The 17230-nt window shown below is 37.4% G+C and overlaps 1 protein-coding gene across 5 annotated transcripts in view; it reads left to right on the top strand.

The window, feature by feature from the left end:
• CTNNA2 (catenin alpha 2) overlaps positions 1-16717 on the top strand; it is a 466069-nt gene extending 449352 nt beyond the window's left edge. For 4 of the 5 annotated variants that reach the window (XM_064511622.1, XM_064511624.1, XM_064511623.1 and 1 more), the window contains 2 exons: positions 537-680; positions 15560-16717. In XM_064511622.1, coding sequence (XP_064367692.1) covers positions 537-680; positions 15560-15847 — 432 coding nt within the window. In that variant the 3' untranslated portion in view covers positions 15848-16717. The remainder of the gene's footprint in view (positions 1-536; positions 681-15559) is intronic. The other variant, XM_064511625.1, reaches the window with a different exon arrangement.
• Positions 16718-17230: the final 513 nt, after the last annotated feature.

The following is a 17230-nucleotide window of genomic DNA, read 5'->3' as shown; positions in this document are numbered from 1 at the left end:
AAATGCTGGTGAGGGTGACCTACCCTCTAGCTGACTTTTTTCAAGCACGAGTCCAGAGGGCTGGATTGCGTTTTGATGTTTATGGATCAAGTTCAACACTGGTGGACACGATTGCAATTCCCGTGGTAGTCACTGGGATTTCAACTGCTTGTCATCAGTGTTTAGCTTTCTATGTGCACTCCAGCTCTTCAGAATCACACGCCAAAAATGCCGCTCCAAAGTCTCTCAGCCAAATTCGTGCCCCATCTGATGTCAATCAGCTCGTAGTGGGGATAGAGCTTTCTATCCTTTCTGGTTTTCATCACAAAGCGCCGTAATTAGGCGATTTTGGGTTTGGCCGTCCAAGCTGTGCTGTGGGAGCAAGCGAGAGGAACCGCCAGGCAGCGGGGCCACTCCGCGTGGACGAGTCCCTGCTTCCTTGACCAAGCATAGCTCCTTCAGCACCTGCTTTCCTCTCTCCTCACCTCTCCGCGACGGCGCAGTATTTCGCTTGCTCTCTCTCTCACTCTCTCTTTTCTGTATCTCTCGGAAATCAGACTGGAGTTCAGAGCACTTTCACTACCTTTTATGAGGTAGAGTGTGATGTCATAGATGGGGGCAGGGCTAGTCCACTTTCTACCCACCTACCCACCTGTGCTGAGGGAGCTACGCTTGAGAACGGAGGCGGGGACTCCTCGACGGTGAGTAACCTCCTTTCCAGTCTCTGTCGCTAACGGTCGGTCTCCTCCTGTGGGTGGTGGGAAAATACCCGAGAAGGTGGGGTTTGTTTATTTATTCCTTTATTTTAACCCATCCCAGGGCTCACGGAATGTGTTTATCATTGTCGACTGTGGATAACGCCTGTTTTTGCAGGACAGACTTTTTTATTTTCCATATTCTCTATGACTGTTTTTATTTTCTTAACCCAGGTTCCTGAAGCTACATGTTGACAATAGGCCAACTCTAAGACTTACTTTATAAACCAAGTAAAAATCAAAAATAAATTATAAAAGATGGGAAATTAAGCAGGAGATCAAAACCCAAGAGATGTGGCTGAGATTTAACCTTTGAAACTATATGTCAACACTTTTGTTGTTTTCTGTGATATGGACTGGAGGGGGGCAAGGTTATTGCTATCTAGATTTACTATTTTACTTTAAAGCCCTCATTTTTTGCCTATATTTCTTGGGCCTAAGTATTGTTGCTTCACTGTTTCGATATCCCTCAGCTTTTTAAAAAAAGACAAGATGGACAACGAAGCTCTTCCTTGCTTGTTCTGCCTCTCGGGTATCTATTAAAGCTGTCAAGATGTCAGAGCTCTCATAGGAGAGGGCAGAAGAAGTGTCATGTGAAGATTTTAGCACCTGGGGAGAGCACAGATTTCGCTGCTCTTGTTCATTTAAAGCTCTTTACCAGCTCTGTGTGGGGCCTTGTCAGAGCACGGGGAAAGGTGCTAAAAGGCAGGAACGCGCACTCTATGAATCAGAGACGAAGAGAGCGCAATCACAGCCCTTTCAGCTGAGGCGCTCGGTCGTCTGATTGATGGCATCCTTCGGTTTTCAGGTGACCAGGTGGCTTTGAGGAGTTGGGTCTAGGATGCAGAGACTTTCATCTTTTGGCCTCAGGCACGTTTTTGGGGATGGGTTGGTGGTGGCAGGTGGACATTCCCCTCTGGCGAGTCGGGGATGCTCTTTGCACCGGTGCGTAGGAGGCCCTCACGAAATGCTGGGAGGATGAAGGTTTTCTTTACAGCTATCAAAACCTTCACTAATTATTGGTCCCTTTCCTGTCAGACACACACACCCAAAAAAAGACTAAGAGGATAAAATGTTGGCTCCCCAACTGGTGGCTTTTGAATGACACGTGTGAGGGTTTTTATTACAACTGCCTGCTCCTTTAGTGAACCACATGTTACGGCTCCAAATCTTCCTTAGCAAAGCCAAGAATTCACGTAGCAAATTTAGCTTCCCTAGCCAACTTTGATCTTTTAAGTAGAAAAAGAAGAAGAAGCAGGCGAGTCAATTTGTAATCTTTTTTTGTGGGAAAACTTTGTTGGAATTGCTTCTGTGAAGGATGTTTGAGGTTTGTTCTTTTCAGGGGCAAATGCTTTGACGTAAAATTTAATTTAGATCTAAGCACATCTTTCGCTGATGAGTTTACAAAATTGTTTTTGCACGTAATTATTCTTGCATAATGCAGGAGACTTTAATTTTTGCACAGAATTGGCAAGGCATAAGCACCAACTGTACAGTGCTCCTAACCTCACTTCAGGGAAGTGAAAGCATATTAGCGGCATAGAGGGGGAATTATTTTTTTAGAGAGATACAAGGATCAGGAAGGGGAATTCAGAATTGGTAACGTTCGGTAATTGAGGTGAATTAGAGATACTAATCATCACTGGGGGAATATTATGGAACAGAGATGTCAGTGCATTACTTGAAATCCCAAGAAATTTGCTCTCTAAATTTATCTTATAAGATGAGCAAATCAGTAGTGGGCTGGCATATATATAGGGAGAAGTTTGTAGAGGAGATGGTATTCAAAACAATATAAACCATTGTGATAATTAACCTGGAATCTGCCTGTGCCAAATCTAATAAATTTTTGCCCATACCACCCCAGGTTGTGGGTTTGACTGAGTAACCTGACACTGGAAGAATAAATAGTCTAGTTTTACATTTACTGTGCTAATTCGCCTCATAAATAATTTTACTGACAGCTATGATAAAAAAATTTAAAAGTCTACATTGTACAGGTTCTGGTGTTTTACACAGCTTTGGATAAAATATGTATTATGTCAGTTGCATTGTTTGTTTTAACTTTCTGTTATTTACATGTACAAAAATTAAAGTAAAATATAATACGGTCTAGTATTCGGCAGATTTCATTCAGTGTGTAGTATGAAAACTTGTGAAAGCAAATATCTGAGCAGCTTGTTTCAGTATATGCTATTAAAATGAGTTAAATTTTCTTAAAAGTGTTTTATAAACTGAAAGTTACTTTATGATATAGCTTATTTATAAAAATAAGGCATTTTAAAAAGTTGTGCTGGTTAAATTTTGCAGGCGCATTTTATATTACAGACTCGAAGCAAAGCCAGTAACTCAAGTATATTTATACCTATATGTTTAGGCAGATTAGCACTGAAGTTACAGACCTTTTCCTCAGTCATACTGGCAAGGCGTGAGCAATATTTTAATGATGTAAGACCATACATATGGACCATTTTATCAGTATGATTGAGATGGCTACATATAATTCCCAAATTCTCTGTGTTTTCCAGGCTGATTTCTCTCACAAGTTGAATTAAAACTTTGTGGGCTGGCTCTTACCTTCTCATTTTGCTATATAAGAAGTGAGGGAGAGTTATGAAATGCACCATCTGTTCGCAAACCATGTCAGCTGGCAGATAGATGCTCATCACCCTGCCCTCTCCTACTGCAGTTTTAGGCTGCTATAACACCACTGACTCCAAATAAATTACTTTTCATTTAATCTTGTTTAAGCGAAAGAAGCCACAATTACAGCACACAGCGTTCTAGGGGACCCTCTGTGTTGATTTAAATTGCAATCCATTTAAACTCCGACCTCAGCTCGTTTGAATTGTCAACAAAAACGCTCAGTGACACGTGGGCTGAGCGCAGTGGCCGGAGGAAATGAGGACTGCCTTAACTCCCAGACTTTTTATTTCTTGGTGAGTTCTGTCTTAAAGACATTAAATAGGAGGCTGTTCAATCATAGTCCTTTGGATTTTTATACATCCCATCTGCACGTCTCAAAGCACACACTCTGGTGTACCCTCATAAAACTGAAACCAGAAGCAAATATTGTCATTGTGCTTCTTCTGCAGATGAGAATACTGGGCCACCTGAAGGCCAGGCAGATCAGGGCAGAAAAGATATATAGAATCATGATGAGTTTTAAACACTGTGCCCTCCCCCAAGACTCAGACCTTTTCCAGGCCAACCTTTCTCTGTCTCAGCCTTTGTCATTCTACTTTCCAATTTCCACCCTGGATGGAAAAAAAAAATCCTAGTAGAAAAAAAAAAAATCTTAGTTTAGTAAGAACTACAACTTGAAAATGATAGAGAGGAAAGAGAGCTTGCAGTAACAGGAGTGGGACAAAAATTGTACAAAAAATGAGACATCCATGGTGTAATGAAAACTGAGCATTATTCAGAAAGTCTCTGCTAGAATTATGAAGAATTTTCACTGTCATAGCCCCAGTTATGTGGCGAGGATTCATCTAGCCAGATGTAAACGTCTGTTTCTAAGCTATTCACTGTCAACCTCCTTCATAATTGATGGAGATCAATACACATTTCTAGAGAGCAAATATTCCCATCTCAGGGTAGATGCTGACAACTGGCTAGATTAGTTACATCTAGAAAGTGTCAGAGGCATAGGCAGGTGAACTGAAGCATGCGTTCAGACAAGTCAGGGGATTTAGCCTTGTGGACTTTTCAAGGTATATATTTACAAGAGAATAATGTAAACTTTCTCTGAATTTATGAATATGAGAATTTGGTGTTGAGCTCGGGAGAGGAAACTACCTGTTTGTTTCTGGACAAAATATTCAATTTATTTCATAAAGGATATTTATATGAACAAAGTAGCTCTCTGGGGCCACAATCTCATTAGTTTCTGTAGACTGGAGCAATAAATATGTTTTGTTGCATGTGTTTTCCCATCTTTTTACACTTTTTGGGAGCAAAAGAGAAGTATTAAGGAAAACAATCTCAAAAGTATTCATTAAGTTTGTTTAAATTCTTGGATTACTGAGTCAAAAGCCAAATACAATTTTTCAGAGCCTAGATTCATTGCACTGCCTTTAGGATTCCTAATGCAGTTTAGGATTTCTAAATATTATTAAAGAGTCTAGGGTACTCTGGCGCATTCCTGTAGAAAACAAAGAGAGAACCCATGAAAGATCTGAAGCACCCCGTGGTGCCTCATCTTCTCTGCCAAGCATAGAAAGAGGCTGTTATGCCTTGGTCCAGTACCTGAAGTTAAGATGAGCTCAGTATAAGAATTCCCTTTTATAAATGGAAATTCTGGAAATCTTGCCTAGGTCACCGAACCCATCAACTCAATAATTTTTATGAGCAGGCCCATTTTTCATCCAGTACCTGTCTGCATTCCTAGGAAAGAAATTGGTCAATTATAGACATCTGAGAAAATGCTTCTGGAGAGTCTAGTTCCACCAGCTATGAACTGTTCTTGGATTCTGACTAATATTAAAAGACATTTAGTCATAATTTTCTTGTTGCCAAGTAGGAGCTGTAGACAGCTCTGTAGATTACCATGAGTAATGTACAATATTTAAGTTAGGCAAGAGCTATCTTCATTAAAAAAAAAAAAGGCAATGTGAATGCTTTTTCATTTCACCTTTCTTTTAAATAACAGTTGAAATTATTCCTTCATGTCCCTTGCATAAATTCTGAATTAGAAGGAAGATTTGGAAAAGGGGCTGAATTATTTTGATTTTGTATGGGAATGATCATTGTGAGGTGAAAACTGCAGAAATGGCTGGGGTATGTGAATCACTGAGGATATAAGCAGTTTTGCATTTGTTGTTCAGGTAAAATACCGTCTAGAGCACTGACTCCTAAAAGAAAACACAAGCCAAGTAAATTATGATTTCCTAATACATAACATGAATGTTTTCTGAAGACAGCGGTGCAGAACTAAACTTGAGTGAGCTATTAAATATCTGTCAATAATTGATTAATTTTCCTCCCTTCTTAAATAACTTCTACAGCTACTCACTTTATTCCTTTGGATAAAATATTTGCTCTTGTAACACTGAAATCGAGATCACCTGCATCTTCTACACTACTATTTTCCATGTATGCAGAAGAGAAGGCTAAGGGGAGATCTTACTGTTGTCTACAGCTACCTAACAGGAGAATATAGAAAGGATAGAACAAGATTTCTCAGAGGTGCATGGTGACAGGACAAGAGGCAATGGACACAAGTTTGAGCAAGGGAAATTCCAGTTAGATATAAAGGAAAATTGTTTCAGGCTGACAATGGTGAAGCTGTAGTGCAGGGTGGGGGTTGCTAGTCTAGAGAGGTGGGAGAATATCCATCCTTGGAGAGTCTGAGAACTCGAGTGGACAAAGTCCTGAACAACCTCATCTAATTCAACGTGCTTCAGGCTGAGGGTTGGGCTAGATGACCTTGAAAGGTCCCTTTTAACCTAATTTATTCTATCATTCTATGAATATTTGCATACTAGAATGTAAGTGATAAAAACAAGTCTTTACAATTGTGAACAGGATTTTATTCACTTTCATTTATTCTTATGATTTTCTGTCATCTTTGCTTGTCGTTTCCTTGTGAGCTACACCAGCATTTACAGTCATCCTTGTTTTCTTGTGGTTTCATTTGTTTGCTAAGTATCCAGTAATTCTTTCCTCCCTTTTTTTTTTCTCTTTTAATAACATTTAGTGGTAGCTGAAGCTAAACACATAATGAACAAATATATTCACAGGCAATGTATTCAGTGATTGACTCAGTTTTGTTTCTTTATTTCATTGTGTACTGTTGTAAAGTCCTAAAAAGTGCTCAGGGAATCAAACAAGGAAAGGAAGGTTCAGTTGGCTGGGTTGAACAACTCCAAAAAAGTTTAGCAACTCATAAATTATCAGTATCTTGAAGGATCAAGCCCTTTATCTATTTCTTTGAGATGTAAAATGCGTACAAAAAGCAGCAGGTACACATTAGGAAGTGAGGAACAACTGTTCTGGTAGTATCTTCCATTCTGCAGGAAGATTTTATCTTATTCGTTTTGACTGTGTTTGATATGCTGTTTCAAAGCCCCTTCCCGGGGAAAGCTCATTATGCTTGTAAAGCAGCTGTCTTCAGGGTGTCTCTGTGATGACCTGGGGAAATGTAACCATACAGATATGAACTTAGTTAAGGAAGAAATTTGTCTCAAAATGTGACAGAATGTGACAGTCCTTACAGTTGAAGACATGGAGATAACTCATGGGTATTGTTTTGACATTTTTACAAATAAAAAAAAAATTTGGGAAAACGTCAAACTTCCCAATACTGCAGTCTGAAACCCTGCATTGTCCTGCTTTGCCTTTTGTTTTCATTTTGACAAAATCAGGAGAAACAGCAGTAGATAACACATTCTCATGTAAAGAATATAGTGTTTCTGTGCTTTATTGATTTTTTTTTTACCCAAAGTCTCCTTCATTTTATCATTGAGAGTACAATTTCCAGCCAACCAGACATGATTTGGACTCCCTTCAGGTAAGACTGTAAGAAAGGCATGCTTTTCTTACTGTTATACCTGTTGCCTAGATGGAGAACAAAAGGTTTGTTTCCAAAACTCCAGTGGAAGGAGCACTAGATTTTTATGGGCTTTTAAAAATGATATCTGTTTTTAATTACATAGAAGTCAGGAGGAGGGAGGTCAATAGCACAGACCAGTTAAATATCCTTTATTTCCTCTTTCAATTAACTCTGAAAGTGGAAATCTGTCCTGAAACAAATCTGACAAGAGTCCTGACTGCACTTTTCTATTCATAACATCAGGCTCCGACAATATATAGACCTCTGGAATGTGAATCCCAGCATAAAATGGTATTCACAATTTTGGTGATAGACAGACTACTTACCTTAATTTCTACATTAATGATTTTTTTATTGGGTCAGATACTGAGTTTCAATGGACTTCTTATTTTAGGCTTCTTCAGTAACCCTCCTGTCACTATTACAAAGTCTTAGTTATGGTTTGACCTGGCCTATCCTATTAAATATAGTTTGCACTTCATCTTTGTTATAGGATTTTTATCTTCTCCTTGAAGATGAGGTAGGAGCCTATCTTCAAATCAGTCATAACAGAGTTTATTTCCTGTTAATCATCCAAGAATTCAGACCAAACCATTCTGTGTGACAGAAAGATTTCAAAGATTTAACTGTGATTTTACTAATTTTGCTACAATTAGTAATGCAACTGTGATAGCCATTATAGAAAGTCATCGGTTTTGTCCAAGATTGTTCTCAGGACAGTTTTATTGTAGGCGTCTTCCAGGCAAAAGATATATGCAGAATGAAGCAGAAGATTTAGAAGAAGGAAACCTGGAGCCATCCTGGAGGATGTTTGTCAGTCATAGGGTGGTGTAGAAAGTATTTATTCTTCTACATTCAACCTTAGCAAAGCAAAAAGTGCAGTATACTCACCCACAGCGCTGGCAAAATCCTGGGGTGGAAACCCGTTCTCATTGATCTAATCTACAAAACTCCATTGACTTTATGGACTCAGGATTCCTCCCTTGGTCTGTGGAACTGTTCCAGATATTAGGCGTTCAGACTGATCCTTAACTATCCTAATTCAGTAACAGAGTCTGACAGATTTGAAGTGGTGTTGTGTCATGAAACTGACTGATAACACAACCTGGTTTAAAAAATTTGACCCTGGATATGATTGCTTGTCTCTACAGTGTTTCTGGTGTTGAAAGTGAATTGTACTGTTATAGCGTCTTTCCCCTGCTAGGCAGTGACAAATAATGAGAAGAAGAAGAGTGGGGTCTGATATATTTTTCATTTTAGGTCAAAATATTTTTTTCCATGAAAATTGTGAAATCAAATGCTACAATGTATTAAGCTAACATAGGGAATAAATAAATAAATAGGAAGTAGCCTACATTATATCTGATGTCTACAAGGCAAACTGCAAATCTTGTGATACAGCAGTAATGCTGCCGTATTGGGTACCTAATTTGTTAACTCTAAATACAGATGATGAATGTAAAAGCTTTAACATCTATCAGAAATTCCAAAATAATTGTATACCCTCTTTATGGCAGACACATGGAAGAAACATATTTTTATCATTTGGGACCTGTCAGGGTGGAGAGAAGTCAGTAATAATCATATTTCACAAAAAGAATCAGATAACATTAACTTTCAGTTATTTCCAGTTGTCTTATGTTATGTTTTACAGTTTCATTTGTTAAAATATATGCTTTCATCCCAACTTATTCAAAGGATAAACACTGACTTTCATCCTTGCTCATTCATGGTATAAATACTGACAGTTTGGGACATCAGCCATTGATATAAAAACGACATTTTCATAATGTCTAAATCAGAAGGGCACTTCCACAAGTATAACAAACATATGCAAAACTTGATGGCTTAAAACAAAAGAAAGTAAATGTCTGAGTCCTACCTAAGGCTCATACTAGACATCTTATCTTTGAACTCAAAATCCAGCATAATTAGGCATCTACTTTTCCAACATTATTTTTAAACAACTTTCCAACATTAAATTCCCATGTACGTGTTACAAGCTGTCCTTATACAATAAATGTGTTTAAAATGGCAATGCTCCATAGAAGACAGAAGATACTCATCATTCTTTGTATACTTGTCTGTTTTCTGTTGTGGTAAGAAAGAGATATGATACTATGAGCCATATAAAAATTCAGCCTTTGTGAACTATAGCCCAGTGGGCATGGGAATCCCTGTGGTTTACTTACCTATAATTGAAAAAATGCAGATGAGGACAATTAATCAGTGGATTGGCCAGCTATAAAACACAACTATCACCTGAATGAATTAAAAATTCAACACCTCTAAAGGAGTAAGTTAACTACAATCAAATGGAAAAAAAATAGCTAGGAAAAGAGAAATATAATCCCACTTTCTCTCTGTAGCCACAGATCCCTTTTTAACACCATTGTAACCGCATTACATTCTAAGAAATGACATTTTGCTTGTTACAGGATTTCAGATGTATATGATAGTTCTCTTTTCTCATGTTAGACCCAAATCTAGCAAAATCCTTATGCACATTTTCCAATGACTGACTGAAATACAGCTTCAGCCATTGGGTAGTGGTGCTGATAAATAACAGATGTCTTTCACCGCAGGGGTGAGTGCATCTGAATAGTGAATAAGCCATTCTTGCATTGGCTGTCGCTAATACTAGCATGTTTTATGCATGAAATGTACTACAGAAATGTAGGACATTAGTATTATGATGAAGATCTATTTATTATATATATTTTACATACATATATGTAGGACTGGATTTACTCTTCAGCATAGCTGAAAGGAAAATGTTTTGTTGCATAAGGCACACACCCAAAATGTAACCTGGGAAAATGTTATTTCTGAATCACCCTCCAGGGTCGCAATTGTTTCATATAACCTTAGTTGCTTTAGGGGCTATTAATTGACTTTTGGCTGTAGCGACTGCAACAACACCTATCCACAAAAGCATGGTCTTGCTCCCAAATAGAGAAGAAGCAGGGAATGCATCCAGCATTCACAGTGAGCCGGAAGGGCTTGACAATGTCTATTTTATCTCCTAAAGGCACACAGACCAAGAGAACGCTAAGGGTTGCAGGTTCTTTTGCAACATAAATATGTGACAGTTGCTCCCACCAATCTGTAGGAAGTAAAACAGACTAAACTCTATTCATCAGTAATCATTAATACTCATTTTTTGAATTCATACATTTCAAAATCGATATGGGCCATTGTTATCATATAAGCTGCCTTCCTGTATAACTGACGCATAGGGTCCCAAAATAATGGACATACAAAGTGTCTGATAGTTATGCTTAAACCAGAGTATACATATTAAACAAAAATATCCAATACTGATTTCACAATTTCTAGAGAGAGAATCACTATCTTTAACAAGTTGTTGTGATTAATAACCATCACTCTTAAAAATTTGCAGCTAATCAATAACTAAAATTACCTGCTTCACCTTCCAGCCATTAGGTTGTGTTACATCTTTGTCTAATCTGTTGAACTTGAAATATTACCAGCTTTCTGTTATCAAGTACTTGCTGATTGCGATCAACTCAGTTTTCAATCGTTCACTTTATTAATGGAAAACACTGTGCTGCCTGAATCTTTCCTTTAAGACATGTCTTTTGTTCTTCACGTTCTTTAAATTCTCTCCAGGTTCTCAGTCTTCTACCTGTATTGAGAAGAGGTCTCAGTATTGCACAACTATGGACACAGGATATCCTGAATATGACTATTTAACCTCCTATTTAATGTTCTTCTGCTTATACACCCAGGGCTCATATTAGTTCTTTTCCACACTGTTACTTAGAGAGGGTTATACCTATAACTAACACCTTGTTGAATCACTCTTGCCCAGGATAAAGCTCCTTATCCTATAAATAAGTAGCAATCTACATTTCTGGTTTCTACCAGCTTATTATGGATCAATCTCTTGTCCTCTTGATTACTTACCGCTTTCCCAATTGCTATGTTATCTGCAAATGTCGCCAGTTCTGACTGATTCTTCACCAGGATGTTAACAGAAATATTCAGATCGTAAAGCTGAGAACCAGTTTCTCCAGGAGCTCACTGCAAAAGTAGCTGTTCAGCCATGATTTTTTTGCACGTATGTAATTTTGGAAACTTAGCTGTTAGAGAATGTGGAATCATTCTGTGTGCCGTGTTACTTTTGTGTCCGTTCAGTTTTTAATCAAACTGTCATGTGGTACCAAGTAAAGGGCCTTTCAAAGGTCTAATTAAATCAACAATATTATTTTAAGCAAACAAAAGTTTAGTCACATCCAAATATGATGTAGGTTACTTCTTTGAAAATGTTTTTACCCACAGAACTGTTTGATTACCATTACCCATATTTCTTTCCCTTTCTTCTTCATCTATGGAGTCCCTCATCAGCATTACAGTGTTTTATTTTGCAGCACTGTCGGCTGAACTGGCCTATACTTGCACAGGTCGTTCTCTTTGCCTGCTCAAAGATTTCCAGACTAGCAGCTATCTACAGTTCTTCTGAAGTTTTCCCCCATTTTCCAAAGTTTATTAAAATCAACAATAATGATCCAGAACACTCCTTAACCAGATCTTTTAAAACAACCCATACTATGCCCTTGCTTACTGGAAATAAAGAATGTTTGTCTCTATTTCCCTTCCTTTTTTAGTGTATTTCCGATTAGGATAATCTCTGGAAATTAAATTTTCTCCTTTCTAAAAGCTGCGATATAATTCTTCCCCATTACAGTTGTGTTACCATGCAGGGAAAGCATCTCTTTTCATTTGCTATACTGTTAAGGAGAATATTTTCCAGTTCTATTCTCTGCTGTTTCTCCAGCTATTTTGGTATTGTAATTGTCAGTTATTTTATTCAGATTATGTGTGTATGTAAAAGAAGCAAGAAATCCTTATTACAACAAGACTCTGGAAAATTCTGCATATATTGCAGGGAAAAGGCAGCACGGCTTATAGGCAGTTCAAAACCCCCTCAAAGCCTTACGGATTTTTTGAAAAAAAACAAGAAAAAAAGACTGAAATTACCTTCTTGGCAGATAATAGGCTCTGCTGCTCCCGTGTTCTAACCTTGCATTCATTAATGGCAGAGTTAGCTCGTAGTGAAATCTTTTAAATGTTTTTCTGAATGATTTATGTCTTCCCTTGGTAGATGGCTGTTTTAAGTAGGATAAGTGACCAGTGCTGTGATTCTCAGGTTCTTTAAGGATTCTGGATCTGTCCCCAACCTTCTTCGTTCTTGAAGTTTTATGGCCCGGTAACCGAAATTTCTCTCTCATGTATAAGATGGCTTTCTTCCTAATTGGAGGCAAACTTATTTGTAAAGAAACCTAAGTAGCAGAATACTATTACTTGCATAGCTAGTCAAAGGCTGTGTTGGCTATTAGCACAGAAAGGCTATCGTGATATTCATAATTCCCTAACCAGTGCTAGGGAGTGAAGGTTGCCTTCTATACTGTGCAGGAATTTCCTAGTGATGCTTTTATTTAAAATGTTAATTTCCTTTTTTTTTTTTTTTTTTTTTTTAGTATTAACATTATCTGTTTGGAAAAGCATCTATGTTTCTGTGCCCAGACTTGGGAAAAAATAACACACCAAGGGTTTGATTCACTGCTGCCTCATTGCAGCTCTGTGCCACTGTAGTTCTGCTGATTGCAAAACACAGCTTAAACCTGGAGGAACGCAGTGGTGTAGTAAGATCTAAATGTTAATTGAAATGGTGCTCATTCAGTTTAATTCCTCTTTACTGAGCCAGAGTATAAGCAAGGAGCTGGAGGCAATAAGGAAATCAGTGGAAGTGGTTAGGTAGACAAATTGGATACGTGGGATGGTTACCAGCAGATTTTGGAGAACACTCATGTTCTAATACTAGTATGGGTTTTTTATGGCTCTTTTCTGATTCCAAGACTTGAAAGCATATTAGAATATGGATGAGTATTAAGAACAAGGACAAGTATCCGCATGTTAACACTGCATTAATAATGGTTCTCTTCTACTATAACAACAGATTGGAACTAGAGGTAATTAAAATGGCATCAAAATACTTAATGCAGTTTTCTTAAAAGGCATCACTGCAACCCATATCCAATCTTGTAAAAGTACACATGCTTACACACGTCCTTCTCTATAAGCTCTATAAAATTACTAATGCTTTAAAAATGTAGATCACCTCCTTTATATGGATTTAAGCATCTAATTTAGGTGCCTCTTCATGTCAGAATGCTTCCTTTAATCATTCTGTTCCTTAGTATAAGTCAAATGTAAAAAAGAGGATTCATAGGAATATACAATATATGCTTGATCCAGTCAGTTTATCCACATTGATTATGAAGTAAATACTGTTTGATGGTGTCCCTTTATTTTCAATATCAATGCTCCAGTGTTTCAAAAAGAACCATTTAACAATGAATGTTTGATTGTAGATCTCTGCAGTAAATTAAAATATCCTAATTTAATAGAGTATGATCTGTTATTTGCCAACAAATATACAGATTACATTATAAATCATTCAGTAGTGTGGTTACAGAATAACACTATACTGAATTATATTTCATTACTGCCTATTGAACAGGCATGTTTCTGCCACATAATGTAATTTTCCATCTTTTAACTTTGTTTCTTTTACTAACAGAATATACAAATTAGTCCTGAGGAAAAATATTTACTGGGGACAGGCAATTAACTATGCATTTCAGGGAATGGCACCAAGTACATGAAAATCATTATAACTTTTTTCTGTTCTTCACTTATCTGTGTCTAACTTTTTGTGTATTTAATAAATAATAATGGATATAACGCCACATTTCAGGAACTCAAGAACAACAGGTAAGCCTACAGATGAATGTGCCTCCAGGTACAGGCTTTCTGTGAAGCTTGTTCTTGTTTCATATGACACCTACTTTTCAGAAAGATGTTTCTCCTGCAGTTATATTCTGAACTCGCTGTTAATGATTCAAAATACTTGAGGAACAGTACAGTTGCTAACAAACAAGGTTTTGTTATTGCTTCATGAGTATTTGGCCTGGTTACATTGCTTAAATTTTATGTTAGAGAATCATATAGTCCCAAAAGATGGAGCAGGGAAGGTTTGGAAGGAGATGGGGCCTTTTATACCAATTAAAAATAGCTTAGAGCTTACAGAGGGAGTGGGGTAGAATTAAAGAGCTAAAATAATATTGCACCTAAAATAGTTCCTACAAACTAGGAAAGACTTACAGAAGATTAAGATAGCTTGTATGGTAGAACTGAGAGGCTTTATCACAAAGAGTATATCCCACTTTTTCATATTCTGTGAAAGGAATAATTGAACATCCTAGGTTGCTACAGCACTTTGGGCCATATTTTTTAGCAGCTACTATTTGATGGTGCCTAGCTGAACTTGTCAAGTGCTTGATTCGTATTTTGGAACACCGAGACATTGCTTTGGAAGACCCTTTATCTGCTTAAATACTTTGAAAAATTGGGCCAGGTACATGTGCATGTACTTGATTTGAGTGTATGATGAAAGTTTATTGTCTGGAAGTCCCAAAGGTTTGAAGGTCAACAAGTGCCTGAGGCCCATTACCTCCATAGGGCATGGGCACCTCAGCAGACTTGTGCATGGGAAAAATGCAAGGGTATGTTTACAAAAAGCCCTACTAATCACTAGGTAAAATTCTTCATGAACATGAATATCTTGCATACTACTATAACCGGAATAATGTGCAGTTAACCGTTTCATCTTTTTAGCTCTTTAGGGGTTTCAGAATCTTCTTTCATCTTTTCAGATGGGATTCTCTAACAAGCGCAGCATTGGCCTTAAACTGTTCTTGTAGATATCGTTGGGTGTGTTATCTTGGGCTTACTGGGAATAATTAGAACAAACCTGAATACATGGGAAAATCCCTGTTGACCTATTTTGCTGTTTCTGACAGTTAAAAGTAAATTTTTAAAGGTTTAAGCAAGGAGTCACTTTTTTGTGAAAAAAAAGATCCAGCTGAATATTCACCCACAGAAGAATCAACAGGAAAAAAAAAAAAAAAAAAAAAAGAGAGAGAGAGAGAAAGAAAAAAGCCAGCACAAGTTTTTCCTTTTAATTATTTAAAAAGTTGATGTGAGGTACCACAGTCTTCCCTTTACAGTTTGGTGCATGTTGTTCCTGTTTCTTGTTCCTACCAGCCACTTGATTATTCCTCAGGGGGAGTGTTCATTTCTTGCTTAATGAGATCTGAGAGTGTCTGGGCTTCAGTCGGGGGATGCTCTAGTGATCCAGCCGTGGAGTAACTCTGCTGTATTTCATTTTGTTTTCTATTCATAGCTGGACAGTGCCACTTCTCTCATCCAGGCAGCTAAAAATCTGATGAACGCTGTGGTCCTTACAGTGAAAGCGTCCTATGTGGCTTCTACTAAGTATCAGAAGGTCTATGGCACTGCTGCAGTGAACTCACCAGTTGTGTCTTGGAAGATGAAGGCCCCTGAGAAGAAACCTCTAGTAAAGAGAGAAAAACCAGAAGAATATCAGACAAGAGTGAGAAGAGGGTCCCAGAAGAAACATATTTCCCCTGTACAGGCCTTAAGTGAATTTAAAGCTATGGATTCATTCTAAAACACTAAGCTTTAGCAGGAGGGTTTTATATTCTTTTTGTATGCATACCTGCCGACTTGTATGCGTCTGGCATGGGGTGGGGGGGACTAACAAAGCAGTGTCAATTTGCATGCAACCTGAGACTCTATTAATGTAACTAACTTTCTGCGACACCAAAATTTAGGGCGTTCTCTTCTGATGTTAAATGGAGCTATTCCAAGCTTACTTTTTAAACTAGGCTATAGCATTAAATTGGCCAAAGAATTTGCATCACAGGGGTGTGTGTGGGTTAAATAATAAATTCAAGTCTAAACCCAGAAATTTGTATGCATGCAAGAAACATTAGGTTGGCAGGTATATTAAGTGAAAAAATGGAATTGTAATGGTAGACCATAAAGCTTGTATTGCTTCTGTTCCAGTGCAAAAATGTACTAGCCAATATGCTTAAATGTGTGGCCCAATAATTGAATGATATAACTTTTAAGTCATCTTCAGTATAGTATGTGGATTTTTAAAACGGTTGAAAACTAACTCATCTTAAAAATGCTTCTTTTAAACCATATTTTGTTCTTTATATTCTAGTAGTGTTATGATCGCTCACATTTCAATTAATCCCATTAATATGAACAGAGGTTTACTTTTGCCAATTGAATTCCTTATGGTGGAGTATGAAGCACAATATGGTGATTGACATTGCCTTTTATATTATGATTATGATTATTATGATTATGATTATGATTATTATATTAGTAATAGAAGACCTGGTGGTGGAATGTGTAGAGACACGGAAAATGTGAGAATTTAGAGGCAAATATGTAGGTGTAGTTTGGATTACAGGTATCTAACATACCATTGTAACCACTAACTCAATAAACTCATTTAACCTTGGAATCCTCAAAATGGCTTGTCTTTTTTAAGGTGTGTATATTTATCCTGCATCATAGTTGCAAGGTAGACAGTGATTGATTTTGCCTTATGCTTCCTTTTTTTTTTTTTGTGAAGGAAAAACAGTATTACACTCATTCTCTCATTTTTTACAACCAGGATAATGAAACATGGTCACTGAGTTAAAAACAGAGTTTAAATCTTTACCTGAGACATACATGTGAAATATGCAATGAAATTCTTTGTTTGAATACTCACTTACTCAATTCATAGATAACTGAGAAAAAATTGCCTTTGAATAGCTTGTCGTAAGATGTGTCAGAAAAGAATGAAACAACACCTCAGAAACAGCATGAAGACAGTTCAATTTATTAAGTTTGTAAGCTTGATATCTAAGAACCTTGGAAATAATCTACTTGTGCCATGTGGTACAGCACTGCATAAAAAACATTGCACAGAAAAATGCAGTATCTACTTTTACTTGCTTTTAGCCCCAACGGTTGGCTGAACGGCATAGAT

The sequence above is a fragment of the Dromaius novaehollandiae genome, chromosome 4 (assembly GCF_036370855.1).
Source record: "Dromaius novaehollandiae isolate bDroNov1 chromosome 4, bDroNov1.hap1, whole genome shotgun sequence".
Lineage (NCBI taxonomy): Eukaryota > Metazoa > Chordata > Aves > Casuariiformes > Dromaiidae > Dromaius > Dromaius novaehollandiae.
The sequence above is the reverse complement of the archived record's forward strand: the minus strand, read 5'-3'. Positions and strand labels throughout refer to the sequence as shown.